General features: G+C 47.3%; 1 protein-coding gene and 1 long non-coding RNA gene across 3 annotated transcripts in view; one reads left to right on the top strand and one right to left on the bottom strand.

Annotated features, from left to right (window-relative positions):
• Positions 1-22,762, top strand: part of LOC137426566 (estrogen receptor beta) — a 348,041-nt gene that overhangs the window by 254,114 nt on the left and 71,165 nt on the right. For both annotated transcript variants that reach the window (XM_068115196.2, XM_068115198.2), the window contains exon 6: positions 14,617-14,750. In XM_068115196.2, coding sequence (XP_067971297.2) covers positions 14,617-14,750 — 134 coding nt within the window. The remainder of the gene's footprint in view (positions 1-14,616; positions 14,751-22,762) is intronic.
• Positions 7,391-12,834, bottom strand: LOC137426567 (uncharacterized). The gene is made up of 3 exons (XR_010984362.2): positions 12,709-12,834; positions 9,832-9,926; positions 7,391-9,451 (listed from the first exon to the last, which is right to left on the bottom strand). It is a non-coding gene; the product is annotated as an uncharacterized LOC137426567 (long non-coding RNA).

Here is a 22,762-nt window from a genome sequence, read left to right as displayed (position 1 = left end):
ACAGGTGTGTGGAGCAGTGTGTGAGTAGTGAGTGTTGTGGATCAGCGCGAATGCGCTTGGGGAGAGAAGGGTGCAGGTGGCACCAGGTGTGAGAGCACAGGTGTGCAAGTAAAGGTGGTGTGGAGAGAGTTGGAGTAAGTGGTACGGAGTGGTGTGCATGGTGCGAAGGTGTGGATGGGGGAAGAGTGGACCCCTTTCACGAGTACCCGGGGCGGGTAGTGTAAGTGTTAGGTAGAGGGTATAGGTAAATTGTGGTTGGATATTGGCATTTGTGGTGCGGTCGCAGAATGGTATTGCGGATGGGTGCATTAGTGTTGTGGAAATGGCTGGGCGTGTAGCCTGTTAGTGTGTGTAGTTGGTTGGGCACTCCACCACTGTGAGGATGTCGGCCAGGTGAGGCCGCAGGTGGGCTCTGGGAGCCGTTAGTGTCAGTGGGTGCCTGAGGATCCCGGGTGTGGATCGGGCAGCCCAGTGCCAGAGAGGGCACCGAGTGGGGAGAGCGCCAGAGGGCCTTCCCCAGGTAGTTAGGTTAGGGTAAGGAGCAGGTAAGCTCGGAGGCAACTGCAGTGGTGGAGGTGTGTAGGTGGGTAGACCCGCTGGGAGAGGTACACGCCACAGCCCAGAAATTGTGCGAAGGCACCGGGAGATGAATCGGGGGAGTGAGACCCCAAATTGAAAAGCACCACAGTTTGGTCAATGGGAATTGGTTTTTAGAACCCATAGTGTAAGAGGGCCAATGGTTTGGCAGGAGAAAGACCCCAGGTAGTGTAAAGTTGTTAAAGTCATTTAGGAAATAGTTAGGATTGATGAACCTGTCGCACCATACGCAGCCACTTACCTGTGGTGATGATGATGACTCCACACCTGTGTTTTCTTTGTTCTGTGTGCAGGAAGTAAGGATTGCTGTTGGATTTGTGAGACGCATCACGACGTGGATGAGACATTGGGGTGATTCCATCTCTCCCTCCTTAGGAGGGACTGATGATGAATTGTTAATGGCAAATTTTGATGTTCAGTTGGAGATGGCAAATTTTGATGAGAGTTGAAAATGGCAAATTTGATTGGTTAGGAGGGAGAGAAGACGAATTTGGTTTATGGGAGGAACGGGGAAGACAGTAGGGACGTTTGTTGATTTGTAAAGTAGATGTTTATGGGTAGTGTTGTGTTTTGTGGATACAGTCAGGGGTAAGGGAGGGGCCATGTAGGTTACCTGGTGGGGGGGGGGGGCGTACGGTAGGAACGTACCTGTCTCACCTGGTTCCCATGTGCCCCCAGTGTGCATTACCTTACATTGCGTGCACTTTTGCGCCCTTAGCACCTTACTCACTTGTCTGCTTCTTTTGTCTCCCACCTCCGAGGATCTGGCTTTGGGGCAGAGAGAGAGGAGAGAGAGGTGCTGGCTCCGCAGTTGTGGGCCTGCACTTTCGCTGCTTGCTGCCTGGATCGATACACCATATGGACCGCAATGTTTGTGGCCACCCACCATGGACCGCAGTTCTTTTGCGGCCAAGCACCACCCGTGGATGGACCTATGGGTCAACGTGGCACCTATGCCATACAGGTGAACCACTAATAGTTGGCCACCAGACGGCCACAATCTAGAAATGGACGCGGTTGGCGCCTTTCTTTATTTTTGAAGGAAGCCAGAACACCAAGTGCACCACACGAAGGCAAGACCAGCGGCAGACCATCGGCCGGCTGCGACACCACACCATGATTATTAAACATTTTATTGGTGCACCGGATGGTGCTGACTGTGTGATGGGGTGGTGCTTTTGGTGCTTGGAAGGGGTGCTCTGCACATTATTAAAGGCCGTAAGGCCACAGAGCACTCGTGGGTTGGTGTATCGATGCTGGCATGCGTGCTCTCTCTATGCATAACATCTGCATGTGTTCCTCCAAAAACAGGTCCTGGATCGTAGTGTAAATATCAGCGTAGTCTTGTGTAAATAATGCTCCCTACCGGCTGTATGTTTAGTTTGCGAATTCTTTCCGCGATTCGGTTATCCTGTGGGTGTGTTTCTGTGAGGAGAAGGGTGCAACGTCGCAGGGGGACATATTTACTCATTTGTGAATATCTGTAAAACTGTCGCACTCAGGGTAGAGTTAATAGTAGAGGGAACTACATCTGAGTGCCACACTAAAATAGGTAAAAATTTATCGGGTCGGGACGCCCCGAGGGTAGAGAAGGGTGCAATGTTGCGGATATGGGATTTGGCCTCTATCCATATCCGCTTGTAAATATTCCCCTATTTCCCCCAATACTCCCCAACTATCCCCAATCCCCCATTCCCTAGTCCCATTGCCTGTAAATAACACTCTGTAGAACCGACCTTCCCCTTTTTCCCCCATTAAATGTCGTGCCCAGGTCCACCGCATCTCACGTAGACAACTTTCGGACATCTTGCTAGTTATTCTTAGTCTATGTCAGTTAAGGACTCGTTTCCATTAATTCTGACTCTTCGTTGCACCAGAATGTGATTGTATGGCACCAGTAGTGAGTTTAGGACCTCCCCATACCTCCTCCCATCTTCCCCATGAAACAACAACAACAACAACAACTACCACAACAGCGCGCGGGGAGTGTGCGTCCTCACTCCGGCTCGGTTAGCCGCCATTACCCATGTGCGCCGACGGGGTTACCACGAAGGGGCTGCCTGTCGGCCCCTCGTCAAGGGCGGAGCCCGGTAACCCCCCGCACCCAATCAGAAGCAACGGGCCGATTCCATCTGGGGCGGAGCTAACGAGCCGAGGGCGTGTCACTCCCCGCCGGATATACGCAGCGACTTACCGGACGTGACGTGAGATGCGCCTCAGCCACGAAGGAGAAACAGACGCCACCTCCAGCGCGACGAGACCTCCCGCATCTCTGGACCGGACCGGGTCGATTCTGCCCCTGCGCCAAGGTGCACCTTGAGCCTCGACTACCTGCCCTTCCTTGCCATCAATCCCCGTGTGAGTCAGTCTCGTCCTGTTTATCTGTGGTCTGTCGGGGTTACTATAAGACCGTGATTAAGTGCCTACCTTCCTATGCTGTCTCTCTTGTCCTTGTAATCTAACGCTCCGAACTATTATAACCTCCTCCGGAGGTCTTGAGAACTGTACCCCTGGTGTCGTGTCATTTAATCCAGCCGTTGTGTCCTTTCCGTAATTGATTTAGCATAGCGCGACTCGGCCAACGTTCGAGTATAATCGGGTAAACTGTGCAGACGCGGTCATACCAAACCGCTCGGTAAACCAACATCCACAACCGCGTCTGTAACAATATGTTTATATGAATATGAATATGAATGATCGTTTTAAGGCCATTTTTCCCCGCTAGAGCGGGGGTTAGCCTTGCGGGCCCCATGACAATCATGGTTCCCTGTTTGAGGCAATGTTTTTATGGCCGGATGCCCTTCCTGACGCCAACCCTTGGTCACGCTCTTACGATGCGCAGAGATACGGTGTACCTATTCTAAATCGGGGTAAACACAGTGATCATTCATCCCAGCAAGCTGGTACTCAAATTTGCCGACCTCGGAAGGATGACAGGCTGTCAACCCCCCTGGCGTTAATTCAGCGATCGACCGGGATTCGAACCCAGGATCCTAGGATCCCAAGCCGGCACCCTAACTGCTAAGCCAACACCAGGCTTTATATGAATCGTTTAAAATAAAAAATCCTTCAATTTCTGATATTTTACCTTTTCATTTGGGCCTCCCAATTGAAGCCCCACCCGTAGGGCGGGTACCGTTGCTAGTGATGCCAAATTCCAGCTTTCTACACCACTTAGAAAGTATTAAACATTTATATCAGTGAGTCAGTTAGTAGTTAGAAAGAGCTTTATATACTGTATTAGATAACAGGGTGATGAATATGGAGTGTTTGGGGTCGTGGGGAAGAGGATGCTACTCTCGGCATTGGATATACTAGCTGTATGTTGGCATGGTATGCGTTTTGGAAGAATGGGGAGTTAACTTGTTTTGGTACCATACTGTATTATTTGTTTATAATGGTAGGGATTTGACATATGGTGTAAGTTTTGTCTGTTTGTGTATGCCTGCTGTGTGAGCGAGCATAGGCTGTACTATATAAGGAAGTCGGCTGGATGTGTGTTGTCAGGTGGAGTTGGCAGCATGTTTGCTGCTGCAGATGGCTTGGGTGTTTCATCTTTGTCTAGAGTGGTATTCAGTGCTTTATTGGTGCCAGTTGGGGCCTTAGGGACAGGGTTTATTTTTCTCCTGTTTGTGAGTTTCCCACTACATTGGCAGATGCAACCGCTGGTCTGCCTGGCTGTGCTTTTCCTGATGTGGAGTTGGAGAAGTTGGTGCGTGTCATGGCTCAGACTATATTTGTATTCTTGATATCCCAGTCTCGTTGCCTTCTTGTGGAGCAATATTGACCAGAATTGAACCAATACCTGTGACTGTGGAATCATCTCGTCCATTTCCACCTTCTAATTCTTTGGAGTTTAAAGTTAACTCCAGCAAAGAACGCATCCTTATGGATGCATTAATTCCTGCATTTCTATGATGTCTCTCTCATATATCCTTTATTTCAGACACAAATCCTTTATTTCAAACAAGAATAATCCTTTATTTCAGACACAAAGTCCATACATCAATCGTCACCGTACAGTATTGATTTCACACAAAAAGGAGGTTACTGCGCCTCGACACAAGTGATGAAGCACTAAGTCCAACAATGAGTTCATGAGCATGTTGTCAATGAGAATGACACGGTTTCTAAAGCTATACACTGACTTCCTGAGAAATTCTTGAAAATACATCACGTTATGATTCACAAAAGTTGGGAAGTGGAATGCTGGCTAGTAAGGCCCAACAACCATTGAAAGGCATTGCTATAGCAGACAGTGATTTTACACAAGGGTGACTGACCAAAATTGCTCCACAAAGTAGAAAAATACAGGATGCAACAGTCGGATTTAAACAAACGACACTTGATTCAATCAGAACAGATGAAAAACCTACGAAGCGGCATCTCAATTCGCACACAGAGGGAGCCATATTGTCGCTTAATGTTGTGATCATCATGCACGTCATGACTGATTATGTGACCTAGTTATGTGCACCTGTCAACATACTTCAATAGGTGTTTTTCTGATTAAGAATCCTCTGATAGTCAAAATCATTTTAACAAACTACCCGCAGCAAAACTATCCTCAAGGTGACATCGCGGGTCATGTGGGTAAGCAAATTTGCCATTTTTTGGGAGCAGGGCCAATCAACATGAAAGGACACCCAAAACTTTAAAAATTCTTCTTCCAAGTTATTTATTCAAAAAAAAGAGCAATGGTTAAGTGTAAGTGAAGCCATTTGTATTAATTAAACAAAACATGATTTTCTGTGTTACACCCCTTTAAGAGGGTGTCAAGGAGTTAAAAGGTCGAAAGGGCGAAGGGATATAAAGATGTCTAAAGTTTTGAAAGTGTCTTAAAGGTAAAAGAGGTCTTACGGGTCTTTTGGGTCTCATGGGTCTTTGGTGTCTTCGGGGTCTTTGGGGACCTATTCGTCTTTTGGGTGTTCGGGGTCTTTAAGAGTCTTCAGGGTGTTTTTGGGGTATTTTGGATCTTAGGGGTCTTTGGTGTATTTTGGGTCTTAGAGGTCTTCAGAGTCTTTTGGATCCTCTGGGTCTTTGGGGTATTTTGTGTCCTCTGGGTCTTCGGGGTCTAATAGTCTTCAGGGTCTTTAAGGATATTTTGGGTCTTCTGGGTCCCAGTAGGAACCATCTCAGACCCCCAGAGGTCTCAATCCCCTTCAAGGTCCGGTGACCCCACCAGCACGAGACACTCGCCCGGACAGCGCTCCCATGGACGAGAGATGCCCCACTCCACCAGACTCCCCATATGGCCCGGGTCGTACCACATCATAGTCAGGGTCAATCTCACGTCCAAATTTTGCCAGTGCAGCTTCCCAGCTGCCTGGCGAAAACCAATCTCCCAAGGAGGCAATTTCCCATGAGGCCGACACCATTACCCTTCCTTGGTCCGAATCCTGCAGCCCATGAACCAACTCTCGCCAAAGCTACTCTAAAATAAATTTACATTTAAATATAAAGCTCCCCGCTTCGCGTTTCCAATTTCGGCTGCATGCTACGGTACCACCGTTTACAGGCCATTTTACCCCGCAAAGCGGGGGTTGGCCTTTTTGGGGACCGTGGTAGTTGTTGTTTTTTGGTCCCCTTTTTGAAGCAATGTTTTACGGCCGGATGCCCTTCCTGACGCCAACCCTTTTTGCCGCCTTCAACGACAAACAGGGAATTACCAGTGAACTGGTACTCAATTAGCCGACCTCGGAAGGATGACAGGCTGAGTCAACCCCCCTGGCATTAATTCGGCGATCGACCGAGATTCGAACCCAGGATCCTAGGATCCTAAGCCGGCACCCTAGCCGCTAGCCCAACACCAGGGATTATTACTATTATTATACCATTATTATTATCGGGCTTTTGTGCCCCTCCCTGCAGCCGCTGCTGGCTTTGAGCCTCCCGCTCTCTCAACCTTCCTCCACTGTCGTGAAATGCCATCTGCTTATAACACATCTCCTTAATATGCATTCAAAGCACATTTAATTCATATTGTGGCTCTAACTGACACCGGTCTGTCTCTTTCGTAATGCCCTACCATTAAGCTTTTTCCTTCTCCCCACCCATGCCGCCACCACAAACCCCGTGCGCAGCGATTTGACCTCTCCGGGAGCCAAGTCGACCACCACAGGGTCCGTCCCGAATAGCCCAGGACCCGGCACGACTACCATTGACACCAGCACAAACACAGCGACGGGCGTAGCCTCGCTCACCAGCACAGGCTTGGACCTGCGCCCCGGCGGTTCAATCTTGCTCCTACCCTGAACAGGCTCACCCGCCACCCCACACGTCTCAAGTCCGAACACATGGCTCACCGGCTTAGGTTTGCCCCCTGCATGCCCACCAAGACTGGTGTTGGGTCACACCCTGTCGGTCCAGGGCATGCTGGAAAAACATACCAGAGCAATGTCGGTCCTGGTATCATGTTCCCATTGCTGAACCATCCAGGAAATGCAGGCTTTGCAATCACAACAAAATGAACAATATCTGCTTTCCATCAATCATTAGAAGAGGATCGAGTTCAATGGAGTTGGAATTCCCGAGTACAGTCTTTCTTGTCACAAGAACGGTCTCTTCCTGGAGCAAAGTGACATCCACACTTACACGATGTTCCTCCATGGCATTATCCAACAAACATGTCTCTATGCAATTTTCCTTTGTCCTCCTCCCCCCCCCCCCCCAACCAACCTGCCATTCTATTTTTAATCTGTGCCCCCACCTGTGCCACTAAAATTGCATTATTTTTATTCATTTCCCACCGCAGTTGTTCACCCAAATCATTTTTATTTTTTATTCATTTGCCCCCACAATAGTTCCATTAATTTTTCAAACATGGCCTGGGTAAACATCGCGCCAGGCTCCTGACCCCCACTCTTGCCCAGAGGAGAAGGGATTTGAGTGATTCCAGGAGCGAGGAACATTCCTATGCTGTGCTCTTCATCTAACCCAGTGGTTCTTAACCTTTTTAAAGGCGCCGAACCCTAACGAAACCCACCGAACACTCGCGGAACCCCTCAAATTTGACAAAAAAAAAATTAAGAAGAATTGCATCTTAATGCGTTTTCTGTTCTTCTTTTCGGGAGGTGATCTGGGAAATGCGTGGTTTTGTTTTGGCAAGGGCCACCCTCAAATCATTTTCGCATGCAAGCCTGCTCCTTTTCTTTGTTTTAATGTCCACCAGTTTCGAAAACGCATGCTCGCAGAGATACGTTGTAACGAACGGTGTGAGGATCTCAAGGGCAATTCTAGCGATGTGAGGATACCCTTCCATTTGGCGGCACCAAAACGTTGAGAGCGTTGTTGTGTCGAAGAGTTGTTGTTGAGTCTGGCTCTGCTGAAGTTCGATGAGGTCGTCGAGGTATTGGTCGTTGACATCTGCCGTTGCAACGTCCAAAGTAAACGGCTGCCGCACCCATGCTGGGTATTGCTCTTGGTCGGGGAAGTAGCCGTCGACAGACTTTCCCAGCTCATCCAAGTGCGTGGCAATCGCTTGCTTCAGCTCCCCTGGTACAGCAGTGCCTCCAACTTCAGACTCATCTTCGATCCCGCTCACACACTCGTCCAGTAGCGAAAAGTTCACGAAGTTGTCGTTCTTTGTTCGCCGCCTCCACAACGGTAACTTCTTTCGAAAAGCGCTCAGCTTTTCTTCAGATTCGATGACATTCACTCCACCGCCCTGCATCTGGCAATTGAGATGATTGAGTGCGTCGAAGATGTCAGCCAAGTACGCCAAGGCGAGTATGAACTCTGACTCTTGGAAGTGCGTTGCATGGCAATGCTGGTGTTCTCGCAAAAACAGGGCTAATTCTACACGCAAGGCAAAAACACGGCTCACTACCTTCCCTCATGATAACCATCAAATGTTAGAGTGGGAGAGAAGGACCTCGAATTCAGAGCCGATTTCATTGCACAGCTCTTTGAAGATGTGATGATTCAGAGCACGGCTTTGCATGTAATTCACAGTTTCAACGACAATTTTCAGAACATTGGGCAGTTTTGGAGGCAGGGTTTTTTTATACCAGTGCGTGTCTGTGCAGGACGCAGTGCGTGACGATGATGTGTGGTGCATCAGCCTTCCCCAGTGCTCCAAAACCGGAGTTGCATCCCAGCATGGCTGGAGCTCCGTCCGAGCAAACTGCAGACACCATGTTCCACGAGAGGCCGTTGCTTCTGAAGAAGTCGTCCACAAGCTTCTTCACGTCAGCTGCCTTCGTCGTTGTTGTGAGAGGCTTGCAGAACAGAAAGTCTTCCTTGATCTCATCTCCTTTGACATAACGCACAAATAAGATGAGCTGGCTCAAATTCGAAACGTCGGTGGTCTCGTCAAGTTGAAGGCTGAATTTCGTCGGGCTCGCGACTAAATCTGCAACTACCTGGGCGAGGATGTCGTGTCTCATGTCATCGATTCTGCATCTGATGGTGTCATTTGAGAGTGGAACGAGAGACAACTTGTTTTCAGCAGCTTTTCCCAGCATGATGTTGGCCATCTTCAACGCGGCTGGTTTGATGAGTGTCTCGCCAACGGTGTGCGGTTTGCCCTGCTTTGCGATCAGGTACGCAACTTCATACGACGCGGTGAGGATCGGTTTGTCAATTGGAACGAAGTCGAGAGTGGGCAAGGTAGCACTTGCGTCGAATCGGACTCTCTTCAATTTGAATTCATCCAGCGTTGTGTCTTTGTACTGCCCCTCGCCGTGCAGTTTTTTTGAAGTGTTCCCGTAGTTTTGCTGGTGCTAGGCTGGAGTTGCTCAACTTGACATTGCAAAGCATGCATTGAGGACGCTGACTTCCTTCCGGTTTCATCAAACACGTGAACCCGTACCGCATGTAATCCTCAGAACACTTCCTTTTTTTGCTCGACAAACTGCAAAAAAAATAAAAAATAAAGTAACAAACTGATCTTAATTGAGTTCGGGCAAATAATTATATGACAAAAATTTAAAAAGGAACATGCTTAAATATAATCAGTACCCCTCTGAAAACTGAGAAATTTTAACGAAGAAAACATAACTTATAGTTACGATGACGGGATTTATTATCGACTCAACTCTATGTCACCTCAAATCCCATTATAATATTACATAGAAAACTGTGAATTGTTCGTTTTGAATTGCGACCAAAGGAGTTATATCACCTCCACCTAATTTACTGAGTAATTCAATCATATTTTATAATCACCATCCACTTTTGACTTTAATATAACTCTGAACCCGCCCTGCATATCCACAACCATTTCCAACTTACTTTTCAATTAATCAGTAGCTCCAAAGTAAGGCGCGACCAATGACGCACCGCACACGGCAAGCTAATCGAGGCTATTCACTGGAATTTCCGAACACCTGCAAAGTCCAAAATCCAGTAAGTAAGCAAGTAAGCACAATCAACAGAATAATTAGCAAGTTGCTCATTGATTCAACTTACTACAGTCAGTGTGAAACAACTTATCTTAAACACAGACCAGAGAAACCATGAATGGGATGGGAATACAATTACAAATAACATTTCCATTCGTTCGTAACATACATAGCAAAATAATAATAATATTAATAATAAGCGTAATTACACATAGATTCAAAATTGATACAAAACTAAAAACAAACAAAAAAACAAATTGCAATGCGTTTTGGAGGACCTCCACCGAACCCCTGAGACTGGCTCACTGAACCCCTGGCGTTCGGTCGAACCCAGGTTAAGAACCACGGATCTAACCCCTCCCTTGGTTCGCTTCCAAGCACGTGTTCTTCACCATTCACTATAACATGGACATCCACCACTTTGTCCATGTTGCCCATGCACATTAAAATTTTTAAATAACAATCCTCAATGCCAAACAGGAAATTAGAGCTGTCTCCCTTGACATATCACGTGCCTTCGATACGATCTGGCACCCTGCTCTGCTCACCAAACTCTCTTCCTTTGGTATCCATGGAAATCTCCACGCATGGCTGGCGGACTTCCTCTCTAGTCGTAGTCAACGTGTGGCCCTGAATGGGTTTCTCTCATCTCCTCTTCCTGTTCAGGCTGGAGTTCCCCAAGGCAGTGTTCTGGGCCCTGTGCTTTTTCTGGTCTTCATCAATGATCTCTCTGACTATCTTGAAAATCCTCTCTATCTCTTTGCTGATGACTCTACTCTCTGTCGCTCCATTCCTCATCCCTCAGATCGGCAGTCTGCAGCCTCCTCACTCTCTGCAGACCTGGACAAAATCACAGACTGGGCAATTGGTGGATGTTGGTGGATGCTATACTCGACCTCTTCGTTCAGCTTTCAGTGTCCATTGGTCTGAACATAGGACAAATCAACAACTCCATGATTCTCTTCCAACGCTGTCGGTTAAAATTAGAAGACCTATCAGGTTTGCTGGGCATTGCTACCTCCACCAAACTAACCCGTTTCCTATCTCGTATTTTAAAACCTAACCTTGGAAGGCCGAAGCAGGGAAGACGAGTTGTGAACTATGATGGCATTCAACCAAAATCACAGACTGGTCAAACAAGTGGAACATGTCTTTCAATCCTGACAAATCTCACACTCTTACGATGTCTCTCCGAAAAGACCGACTGGACAACCCACCCATACACTTTCTGAATAACCCTCTCCAAGAAGTTCTGTCACTCAAGCTTTTGGGTCTCACTATCTGCCATGATCTTTCCTGGGAAAACCACATTTCAAATCTGGCCTCCAAAGCCAGTCGCCGACTGGGCATCCTCCGTCGTGCGAAGTCCTTCCTTGGCACACCTGAGCTCCTCACCACATACAAGGCTTTCATCCGCAGCTCAATGGAATACTGCTCTCCCCTCTGGGCTGCTGCTCCTGCCTCACACCTAGCTTGTCTTCACGCTGTTGAAACCAAAGGGTTCAGAATCATTGGAATCTCCCGCGATGAATCTAACTCCAAGGGCCTTTCACTCACTCACCGCAGGCAGGTTGGTGGTCTTTCCGTCTTCTACCGACTCCTCTCTGGCCTTGCCCCCCCCCCCCCCAGCTCTCTCTGGGCTCTGTCCCCCAAATATTCCTGCAGGTCGCACAAGATCTGCCTGCAACCCTCTTATGGTTAAACTGCCAAAATCAAGACTCTCTGCTCACCTTCACTCCTTCATTACTCTTTTCTCCCACCTCTGGAACAAACTCCCACTCCTCCCTCCAGGTCTTTAAAACAGCTGTTCACCACCATCTCTTATCTTCCCCCATCCAAAACCTTGATCTTTTCTACCCCCGCTAATTTCACCCCAAATCCACTTTTTTGAAATACCAACTTCTGTCCTGGAAGTCCTTGGTGTCCTTGTGTTTTATACTTCTCCCACCCCCCCCCCCCCCTTTCCCACGCCTCCTCCCCCCAAGCCCTCTCCCTCCCACACATCTCCCTGCTCTCAAATGTTATGTTTGTGTGCTTCCCCTTCTCTCCCCATCTTGTCTTCCACTCCCTCTTTTTATATATTTTGTTTGTCTGGTTGATTTGTTTGTGAAATAAATGTTAGCTCTTTCACGAGCCTCGATTCAGTATACAAAAAAAAAAAAAAACACCCTTAAACTCTCAATTTAATTTTTTTTTTCCTTGGGGGGAGTGTCTGTACGAATCCCACACTCCTGATCACCAGATGTCACACCTGAAGTTCCAGTTAAGACAGAAACCTCAGCGCCGAGACCGAGATTGACCAAACGATCTTTTATTTCACTGCCTTCAATGAATTTTAACTTTACCATTCTCCAAGGATCGTTCACTCGGGCTGAAGTTGACGGCAAACGAAAAACAGACAGATGGATCAAACATATTTTCTTACTTTTAAAGGATTTATTTTGTAAACAGAAAAGAGGGTAAACTTGATGCTGTAAACAAAAACGGAATGAACCAAGTGAGTCAAATGGACACAGAGGTAAATGGGAATATTCAAACTTGTGTACAATGATTGGAAATAAAGCAATTCCTAACCCATTAGGCACCAGAGATCACACACATACAACAAGACAATAATGCAGGCGAGATTCCCTTTTCTCTGATGCGCAGGGTGGACGCTGGACTCAATGCAGCCCGCTTCGGAAACCAGGTGCAAAACAACAGCCAGTGATTAGTAGTAGCTTCCAATATCCCGAAAGCCAAACAGAGTACGATGAAATTCACTTACGAGGAAGGCCAGCGACGATCGGCCTCCACCAGGCCTCGTGGTCCCCTTTGTCCTGTTTATATTGAGGCCTCCTCCTGTCCTGCCCATGGGAGGTGGGAGAGGGGAGGTGGGGGTGTCAATAAAAATAAATGCACAATGGCACTTCTGGCTCCACAACACATTACGCTGCCCTGGTTGACATATACTGATCCGACAGATCGTCATGGCCTTTCACACACATGTGACACATGTATGTGCCTCTGTCATTGGAAGTCCTCACCAACTAGCCCCGAATATTACTACCATAGGTGTTTACACCCTCAAAATTAATGTCAAACCTGTCTATAAATTACATACGCTGCCTCCTTAATGCCATGTCTAACAAACAACTTACAAACTGGACCATATTACACTTACCACAATCTAGCTATGGATCCCCCCACCCCCACTCTTTCACACAACAATAGCTTTGTAACATCTCCCTATTGAGGCTGAAGCAGAAGGTCTTTTACTTTCAAATCAGACAGGTCGGTGGCCACTGTTTTTGTTGCCTCTCCTTTGATCTAGCTCTGAATGGTCTCTCAGCCCTCCGAGCTCCGTCCCTCAAAGTATGCACACCTTTTTTCTGTGAGAGAGACGCATGGAAGAGCAAGGTTCAATTGACAGTGGGATAGCAGGGTAACAGTTGGGCACAACCAACAAGGGAATGAACGAACAAGAAAGAGGGGAGATGAGGAAACACTAGAATCAGCAAGTAAGAGAGTTAGGTGAGAAAGGGGTAGGTAATGGAGGTAACTGTTTTGATCCTTTTGGTAATTTCAACTGTTTTTATCATCTTTTCTACCATTTCTAGAACCACTTTCTTGAGGGTGTTCAATCTCACTCATCCCTCCAGGACTCCTTGCAGGCAGTGCACTACCATCTTGTAGAATCTCCCACACCCACCCCAAATCCCACACCCCACAGTACCCTGACTAACCTCAAATAGCTTAAACCAATCTTCTTACTTACAAGTTGCATTGTTTCCTTCCCTCCTCTTTCTCCCATTTTCCTGCTTGTTCATTCCCTTACTTGGTGCTTTGGAACTTGCCCTGCTTCTCCTGTAATAGTCCATCCCCTTGGGGGAACACCTGTGGAATAAATCACCAAACTTGGCCCAGATGACCTTTCATATGTCCTCTTCTAAGTCTGATCCAGGGCAGACACTTCAGACTTCGTTTATACCTCCTAATTAGCATATATCCAAGATGGCCACCACAAACTAGGCTGCAAATGGAAGTCGACATATCTCAGCTGTTACTGCTCCTAATTGAACATGTGTGGGATGTAGATTGATAGGTCTGGTGATCAGGAATTGAATGAACTATGTTTCGTGAGCATATGAGCTCAAGGTCACATGGAGAGGTCAAGGTCACTGGCATTTTTTACCGAAAATGCCGATAAGCCGATATAACCACTGCACCAAGTTGGATATATGTGATTATGTAGATCGATATTCCTGGTGGTGGGAGGTCAGATGCAAATTGATTCATGACCTATGGAGGTCAAGGTCACGAGAAAAGGTCAAAGTGATATGCTGATATATGCATATACTAGTACGGTATATGCTTACACATTGTAAGTAATAAGGAACTGTGTGCTTCGTACGTCGGTTCATAATAAATAGAAGCTCCATGATTATCCATCTAATGGTGTCAGAGGGGACTATAAATGTCTCTTCTCTTCTTTTGCCCTCTCGTTTGATTTTTCGTATTCCTTTGCATTTTCCACCTGCTCTTTAAAACACTGGGCCAACTTAACCCGAAATGGTACTTATTTATTGCAAACACATTCTTATAGATGTACTGAATCTATTTACATTACCACTTGAATGGTACCCTTGCATTCTCAAATGTCATTTTCCACCCAACCCCTGCTTCACGTCAACAGGGATGATGGAGAGTGCGTCGAAGGCATCTTTGAAATCTTTGATATCTTGCTGAACATTGTGCAGCATTTCCGTGAGCTACAGGTCTGGATGGATGAATACGTCTGCCTTAAGGCCATCATCCTTCTGAACGCCAGTATGTACCTCTCTGCATGGCCCTCAGTAGCAGCACGTTTACATCTTGCATGCATTCATCTTTCATAAATTCACAATTTATCACATGTTTTCAGAGTGTTCCATGAAAGCCATTGACCGGTGGTTTTACATTCGGCTATTTAATTAAAATTTTTGGGATGTTTTCTTCAGAGTTTTTATATATGAAATGAATCAACGTTTTGACTCTTTTTATCAATCCATTCCTTCAGGTGTTGCCTCTTAAATGTGAATGACGTACGGAAAATATTGTAATGGGTAAGGGTTGTTGGTGGATCACGTACTCATCGGGTGCTGCCCGAAGATCACCGAGCAATCTGAAAGGCCAAATTTGAATCTCAGTGAGAACGATCAACTGACCCAGGTTCATGAGGACAGCTTCATGCTCTCCAAGCAATAAAAAAAAACCCCACTTGTTCAGATCGTGTGATGATGCTAGGTGATTTTAAATCACCTGGAGTGGATAGGTAGCAAGTCCCCAACTGATAGAGCTGGAATTGGCTGATACAACCTTTGCCTGACACGTGGCTTGGACTACCTGTTAAAAAGAACCTACCCCTGGTGGAACCTACCTTGGAACAGATGACTGACAGGTGTTTCTTGGTGCTCAAACGTTTCTTGTTGCATTGATTGTTCACACATAAAAGAGCCGTGAATGTCTAGTCTTGGTTTTGGCTTTTGCTTTTCCCTTGGGAATCTGCCATTGGAGTCAGTTGGCATAAACCAACATGAAGACCAGAGAACTGTCTATGAAAGAAAAGCAAACAATTTGGAAGCTCAAAGAATAGAAGAATTCAATTAGAACCATGGCTCAAAAATTGGGCAGAACAGATACAACAATTTGGAAAATCTTGAAAATGAAAGAAACCACGACGGCACTTAGCAATATACAACTGCCAGGTCGGCCAAGGAAAACAAGGACAGTTGATGATGGAAAAATCATCAGAGCTGTGAATAAAAACCCTAAAATAACTGTCGGTGACATCACCAACAACCTTCACAGTGCAGCGGTGAAAGTATCACAATCTACCGTTCACAGAAGACTTCGACAGCAGAATTACAAAGGCTACACCGCAAGATGCAAACCTCTCATCAGCACCAAAAATAGAAAGACCAGATTATAATTTGCCAAGAAGTGCAGAGAGTTCTGGAACAAAGTTTTATGGACAGATGAGACGAAGATAAACCTTCACCAAAGTGATGGAAAGGTGAAAGTGTGGAGAAAGAAGGAAATGCATATGATCCAAAGCATATTACCTCATCTGTGAAGCATGGTGGAGGTGGGGTCATGGGTTGGGCTTGCATGGCTACCTCTGGAACTGGCTCACTCATCTTTATTGATGATGTAACTAATGATGGCAGCAGCAGAATGAATTCGGAAATGTACAGAAACATTTTGTCTGCCTATGTACAAGAAAATGCCTCCAAATTCATTTGGCGGCACTTCACCATGCAGCGAGACAATGACCAAAACACATTGCCTACGCAACCAAGGAGTTCATCAGGGGGAAAAAGTGGAAGGTTTTCGACTGGCCAAGTCATTCTCCTGATTTAATTTCAATGGAGCATGTATTACACTTGCTGAAGAGGAGACTAAAGGCAGAACCCCCACAATATAAGCAACTGAAAATAGCTGCACTAAATTTGTTTTGCTTGGCAAAGCATCTCAAAGGGACATACCAAGAGTTTGGTGACATTGATGTGTCACAGGCTTGATGCATTTATTGCATACAAGGGAGATGTAATCAAATACTAATGATTACACTACTTTAATTTACTTTAAGTTAATCTGTTCCAATACTTAGGCTTACGTAAAATGTGGGGACTGAACATATTGTCAAGTCCGTGGCCGATGAAAACCAGCCTTGGACGGACGAGGCAGTCGGTCTTCCGAGGCAATCAAGCCGAAAATTGGCAGTACTTTATATGGCGCGCACTGGACTGAAGGACCCAAAATGCTTACCTGCACAGAGCTCATGGGGTTTTATCCGAAACCCACAGAACAAAGAAACACAAGACAATGAATAAAATATGCCGCAATAATGATTTGATGAAAGTAAAGCACGGAATTGAAAATGAACGGTGAGGTAAATCTATAATTCTAATTTGAGACGTCTACATTCAGACACGAAAACGGACATGGGGAAAGATAATTGAAATAAAACAATGTTCTTTTTATATCGGCCGGGACTCAGCTTGCTCACTGAGATCGCCGTATACAATCGGCAGCACTAGGTGGCCCGTGCCGCTCGTGCAGGAAACGCACAAGATGGCGCGAAGTTCTTCTCCGTGTTGCCACGAACGTGAAAGGGTTTGTGTGGCCGGTCCTCTTTCACTCTTATCTCCATCTGAGACGTGACATGGCTCCAGCTCCCCCGAAAAACACCACCGTCAGAAAACACCCCTGGCTCCACGTTGCAAAGGTTCTCTGAGCTCCGAACAGTTCTCTGCATGAGTGCACACGAGACCCGCGACCGCCCGCCACAAAGCCAACACGAGAGAGAGAGAGATTCTTACTCTTCTCCTCCTTGAACATTTTCGCTCTGACGTCACCCTGACGTCACTCCGCCTCATCGCCGAGTTCCACTGAATCACCCCATGGTCGGGCTTGATCAATGACGAAAAAGCAAGGAATTGATGGGCAGGGTTAACTCGATTGGTGGGCGGGGTTAACTGTCTTTCAAGAGCGTTCGGCTATGCTCAGGAATGTTCAGATTTCTGTTGAAGCCCCTCCCCACCCCCCTCCCCCCCCCCCCCCCCCCCCGTGTGGTGACACGTAAATGCCAAAAATATTGGCACCCTTGCACATTTTTCAAATAATGCACCATTTCTTCCAGAAAATTGTTGAAATTAAAAAATCTTTTGGCATCCACATGTATTTCTTTGGTTTGCAGTGGAACAAACCAAAAAAACTGAAAAATTTACTAAATCTTAGCTTATTCCACACAGAAATCCAAAAATGGCCCGGATACCATTTTTGGTACCATTTAGAAGTTGTTAGAAATAATTAGATATCAAGCAGGGGCTTCTCCTTTACTTTGGAATTGAACTCACCTGTGTGGTGAGTTGCAGGTGCCTGCAATATAAAAATCGCTCATTCAACCAGTTTAAATGGAGAAAAGGAGTTATTCTGCTGTTTTGTGTCCCTGTGTGTACCGCAATGAGCATGGAGAAAAGAAAGAAAACCAGAGAATTGTTGCGATGGCAGATCTTGTGCGACCTGTAGGAATATTTGGGGGACAAAGCATAGACAGAGCTGGGGGAGCAAAGCCGGAGAGGAGTCGGTAGAAGACAGAAATACCACCAACCTGCCAATGGTGAGTTAGTGAAAGGCCCTCGGAGTTAGCTTCATTGTGGGAGATTCCAATGATTCTGAACGGTTTGGTTTCAACAGCATGAAGACGCGCTAGGTGTGAGGCAGGAGCACCAGCCCAGAGGGGAGAGCAGTATTCCATTGAGCTGCGGATGAAAACCTTGTATGCGGTGAGGAGCTCAGGTGTGCTAAGGAAGGACTTCACACGATGGAGGATGCCCAGTCGGCGACTGGCTTTGGCAGCCAGCTTGGAAATATGGTTTTCCCAAGAAAGATCATGGCAGATAGTGAGACCCAGAAGCTTGAGTGACAGAACTTCTTGGAGAGGATTGTTGAGAAAGTAGATGGGAGGGTTGTCCAGTCGGTCTTTTCTGAGACATAGTAAGAGTGTGAGATATGTCAGAATTGAAAGACATGTTCCACTTGTTTGACCAGCCTGTGATTTTTAGGGTCTTTTTAGGGTTTTCCTTTTTTTAGGTTTTAGGTTTTTAGGGTTTTTTAGTCTTTGTGAGTATTTCATGGTCCTTAGGGCCTTCGTGGTTTTAATGGGTCTCAGTGTTGTAAAGCTTTGAAAAGGTCTTTGGGATCGTAAAGGGTCTTAGGGTTCTAAAAGTTCTGATGTAATGAATATTCGTGTTTTGTATGGACAAACAAACAACCGGACCCCAATGGAATACTCTCTTGTCTGGCGAGGGTAATAAAATATATATGCAATTTATATGATAAAAAAATTAAGTTGAGACAAACATACTGTTACTGACGTGGCTTAGATGTTATTTACCGAGCGGTTTTGGTATGACCACGTCTGCACAAGTTACCCGATTATACCCGAACGTTGACTAATCGCGCTACGCTAGGTCAATGAAGGAAAAGACACACAGCTGGGATTCAAATGACACGACACCAGGGTTCAGTTCTCAAGACCTCCGGAGGAGGTTATATTGTTACGGAAGGTTAGATTACAAGGACGAGAGGTACAGCATAGAAAGACAAGCACTTAGACACACTCTTATATTATTCCCAACAGACGACAGATAAACGGGACAAAAGGCTGACTCACACGGGGTTTGATGGCTAGGAAAGGCAGGATCGATGGCTCCAGGTGCACCTGGGCTCAAAGGTCAGAATCGACTCGGTCCGGTCCAGAGATGCGGGGAGGTATTCAGCGCTCGTACGTGGCAACTTCTCTCTCCAGGCTGGGGGCGCATCTGACCTCACATCCGGCAAGTGGCTGCGTAGATCCGGCGGGGAGTGACACGCCCTCGGCTCGTTAGCTCCGCCCCAGATGGAATCGGCTCGTTGCTTCTCATTGGGTGCGTGCGGGGGGGGTTACCGGCTCCGCCCTTGACGAGGAGCTGACAGCCAGCCCCTTCGTGGTAACCCCGTGGAGCGCATGGTCCGGCGCGCATTGTCAATGGCGGCTAACCGAGCCGGTGTGATGACGCACACTCCCCCGGTGCAGCGTCGTTGTTGTTGTAATTGTTGTTGTAGTTGTAGTTGTAGTTGTAGTTGTAGTTGTTGTTTGGGGAAGAAGATGGAAGGAGGTATGGGAAAGGTCCTAAACTCACTACTGGTGCCATATAATCACATTCTGGTGCAACGAAGAGTCAGAATTAATGGAAAGGAGTCCTTAACTGACATAGACTAAGAATAACTAGCAAGATGTCCGAAAGTTGTCTACGTGAGATGCGGTGGACCTGGGCACGACATTTAATGGGGGAAAAAGGGGAAGGTCGGCTCTACTGATTGTTGTTTACAGACAATGGGACTAGGGAATGGGGGATTGGGGATAGTTGGGGAGTATTGGGGAAATAGGGGAATATTTACAAGCGGATATGGAGGCCAAATTCCATATTCGCAACATTGCACCCTTCTCTACCCTCGGGGCGTCCCGACCCGATAAATTTTTACCTACTTTAGTGTGGCACGCAATGTAGTTCCCTCTACTATTAACTCTACCCTGAGTGCGACAGTTTTACAGATATTCACAAATGAGTAAATATGTCCCCCTGCGACGTTGCACCCTTCTCCTCACAGAAACACACCCACAGGATAACCGAATCCGGAAAGAATCCTCAAACTAAACATACAGCCGGTAGGGAGCATTATTTACACAAGACTACGCTGATATTTACACTACGATCCAGGACCTGTTTTTGGAGGAACACATGCAGATGTTATGCATAGAGAGAGAGCACGCATGCTAGCATCGATACACCAACCCACGAGTGCTCTGTGGCCTATGGCCTTTAATAATGTGCAGAGCACCCCTTCCAAGCATCAAGCACCACCCCATCACACAGTGAGCACCATCCGGTGCACCAATAAAGTGTCTATGAATCATTGTGTGGTGTCGCAGCCGGCCGATGTTCTGCCGCTGGTCTTGCCTTCGTGTGGTGCACTTGGCCTTCTTGCCTCTTTCAAAAAAATAAAGAAAGGCGCCAACCGCGTCCATTTCTATATTGTGGCCTTCAGTGGTGTCAACTAAAAGTGGTTCACCTGTTTGGCATAGGTGCCACGTTGACCCATAGGTCCTTCCACGGGTGGTGCTTGGCCGCAAAAGAGCTGCGGTCCATTGTGGGTGGCCACAAACATTGCGGTCCATATGGTGTATCGATCCAAGCAGCAAACAGCGAAAGTGCAGGCCCACAACTGCGAAGCCAGCACCTCTCTCTCCTCTCTCTCTACCCCAAAGCCAGATCCTCGGAGGTGGGAGACAAAAGAAGCAGACAAGTGAGTAAGGTGGTAAGGGCGCAAAAGTGCACGCAATGCAAGGTAATGCACACTGGGGGCACATGGGAACCAGGTGAGACAGGTACGTTCCTACCGTACGCTCCCCCCCCCCCCCACCAGGTAACCTACATGGCCCCTCCCTTACCCCTTACTGTATCCACAAAACACAACACTACCCATAAACATCTACTTTACAAATCAACAAACATCCCTACTGTCTTCCCCGTTCCTCCCATAAACCAAATTCGTCTTCTCTCCCTCCTAACCAATCAAATTTGCCATTTTCAACTCTCATCAAAATTTGCCATTTTCAACTCAACATCAAAATTTGCCATTACCAATTCATCATCAGTCCCTCCTAGGGAGGGAGAGATGGAATCACCCCAATGTCTCATCCACGTCGTGATGCGTCTCACAAATCCAACAGCAATTTCATTTCCTGCAACAAAACAAAGAAAACACAGGTGTGGAGTCATCATCATCACCACAGGTAAGTGGCTGCGTATGGTGCGACAGGTTCATCAATCCTAACTATTTCCTAAATGACTTTAACAACTTTACACTACCCGGGGTCTTTCTCCGGCCAAACCATTGGCCCTCTTACACTATGGGTTCTAAAAACCAATTCCCATTGGCCAACTGTGGTGCTTTTCAATTTGGGGTCTCACTCCCCCGATTCATCTCCCGGTGCCCTCGCACAATTTCTGGGCTGTGGCGTGTACCTCTCCCAGTGGGTCTACCCACCTGCACACCTCCACCACTGCAGTTGCCTCCGAGCTTACCTGCTCCTTACCCTAACCTAACTACCTTGGGAAGGCCCTCTGGCGCTCTCCCCACTCGGTGCCCTCTCTGGCACTGGGCTACCCGATCCACACCCGGGATCCTCAGGCACCCACTCACAACTACCGGCTCCCAGAGCCCACCTGCGGCCTCACCTGACCGACATCCTCACAGTGGTGGAGTGCCCAACCAACTACACACACTAACAGGCTACACGCCCAGCCATTTCCACAACACTAATGCACCCATTCACAACACCATTCTGCAACCGCACCACAAATGCCAATATCCAACCACAATTTACCTACACCCTCTACCTAACACTTACACTACCCGCCCCGGGTACTCGTGAAAGGGGTCCACTCTTCCCCCATCCACACCTTCGCACCATGCACACCACTCCGTACCACTTACTCCAACTCTCTCCACACACCTGTACTGGCACACCTGTGCTCTCACACCTGGTGCCACCTGCACCCTTCTCTCCCCAAGCGCATTCGCGTTGATCCACAACACTCATTACTCACACACTGCTCCACACACCTGTCCAGTTGCACACCTGTGCAATCACACCTGTTCAATTCTCACACACACGGCATCATCTCAGCTAACTACTCCCTTCTGAAACTTGCGCTTCCCAGTCGTCCCTTTAAACTATTGCGCTCCCTCGTCATTATCATCCACACTCATCTACCTGCGTCCCCACTACAGGTATCAGTCACTAACTAAACTTAACGTTACCTAATGTCAATCTCTTCTAGATCCCTACTAATAACCTAACCCACCCGGGCTAGTTTCCACTGCCATCAACCCCATAAGCTATTGCGCATTTGCCCCACATGGGAAGGGTGGCAGGGATGCCACCCTTACCCACCGGGCCTATCGCTCCTCAATCCCCCAGTCCTCTGGCACTAATAAGCCCCCCCTTATTCAGAGGTACTGGGTCCCGCCTCGGCATCTAAAGCCGAGGCAATCCACGGGGGCGCCTGCTCGCCGGTGTAAGGTCTTATCCGGTCGGCGTGGACGATCCGAGGGAGGGCTCGTGGTCCCATTTTGATCTTGATGACCACGTCACAGATTTGCGACAGGACGACTCCCGGGCCTTGCCAGGGGGAGGTGAGCTTTGGGCACCTTCCCTTCCGCCTCCGGGGATTAAAGAACCAAATCTT

Source organism: Myxine glutinosa, chromosome 5 (genome assembly GCF_964187855.1).
Source record: "Myxine glutinosa chromosome 5, kmMyxGlut1.1, whole genome shotgun sequence".
NCBI classification, from domain to species: domain Eukaryota; kingdom Metazoa; phylum Chordata; class Myxini; order Myxiniformes; family Myxinidae; genus Myxine; species Myxine glutinosa.
The sequence above is the reverse complement of the archived record's forward strand: the minus strand, read 5'-3'. Positions and strand labels throughout refer to the sequence as shown.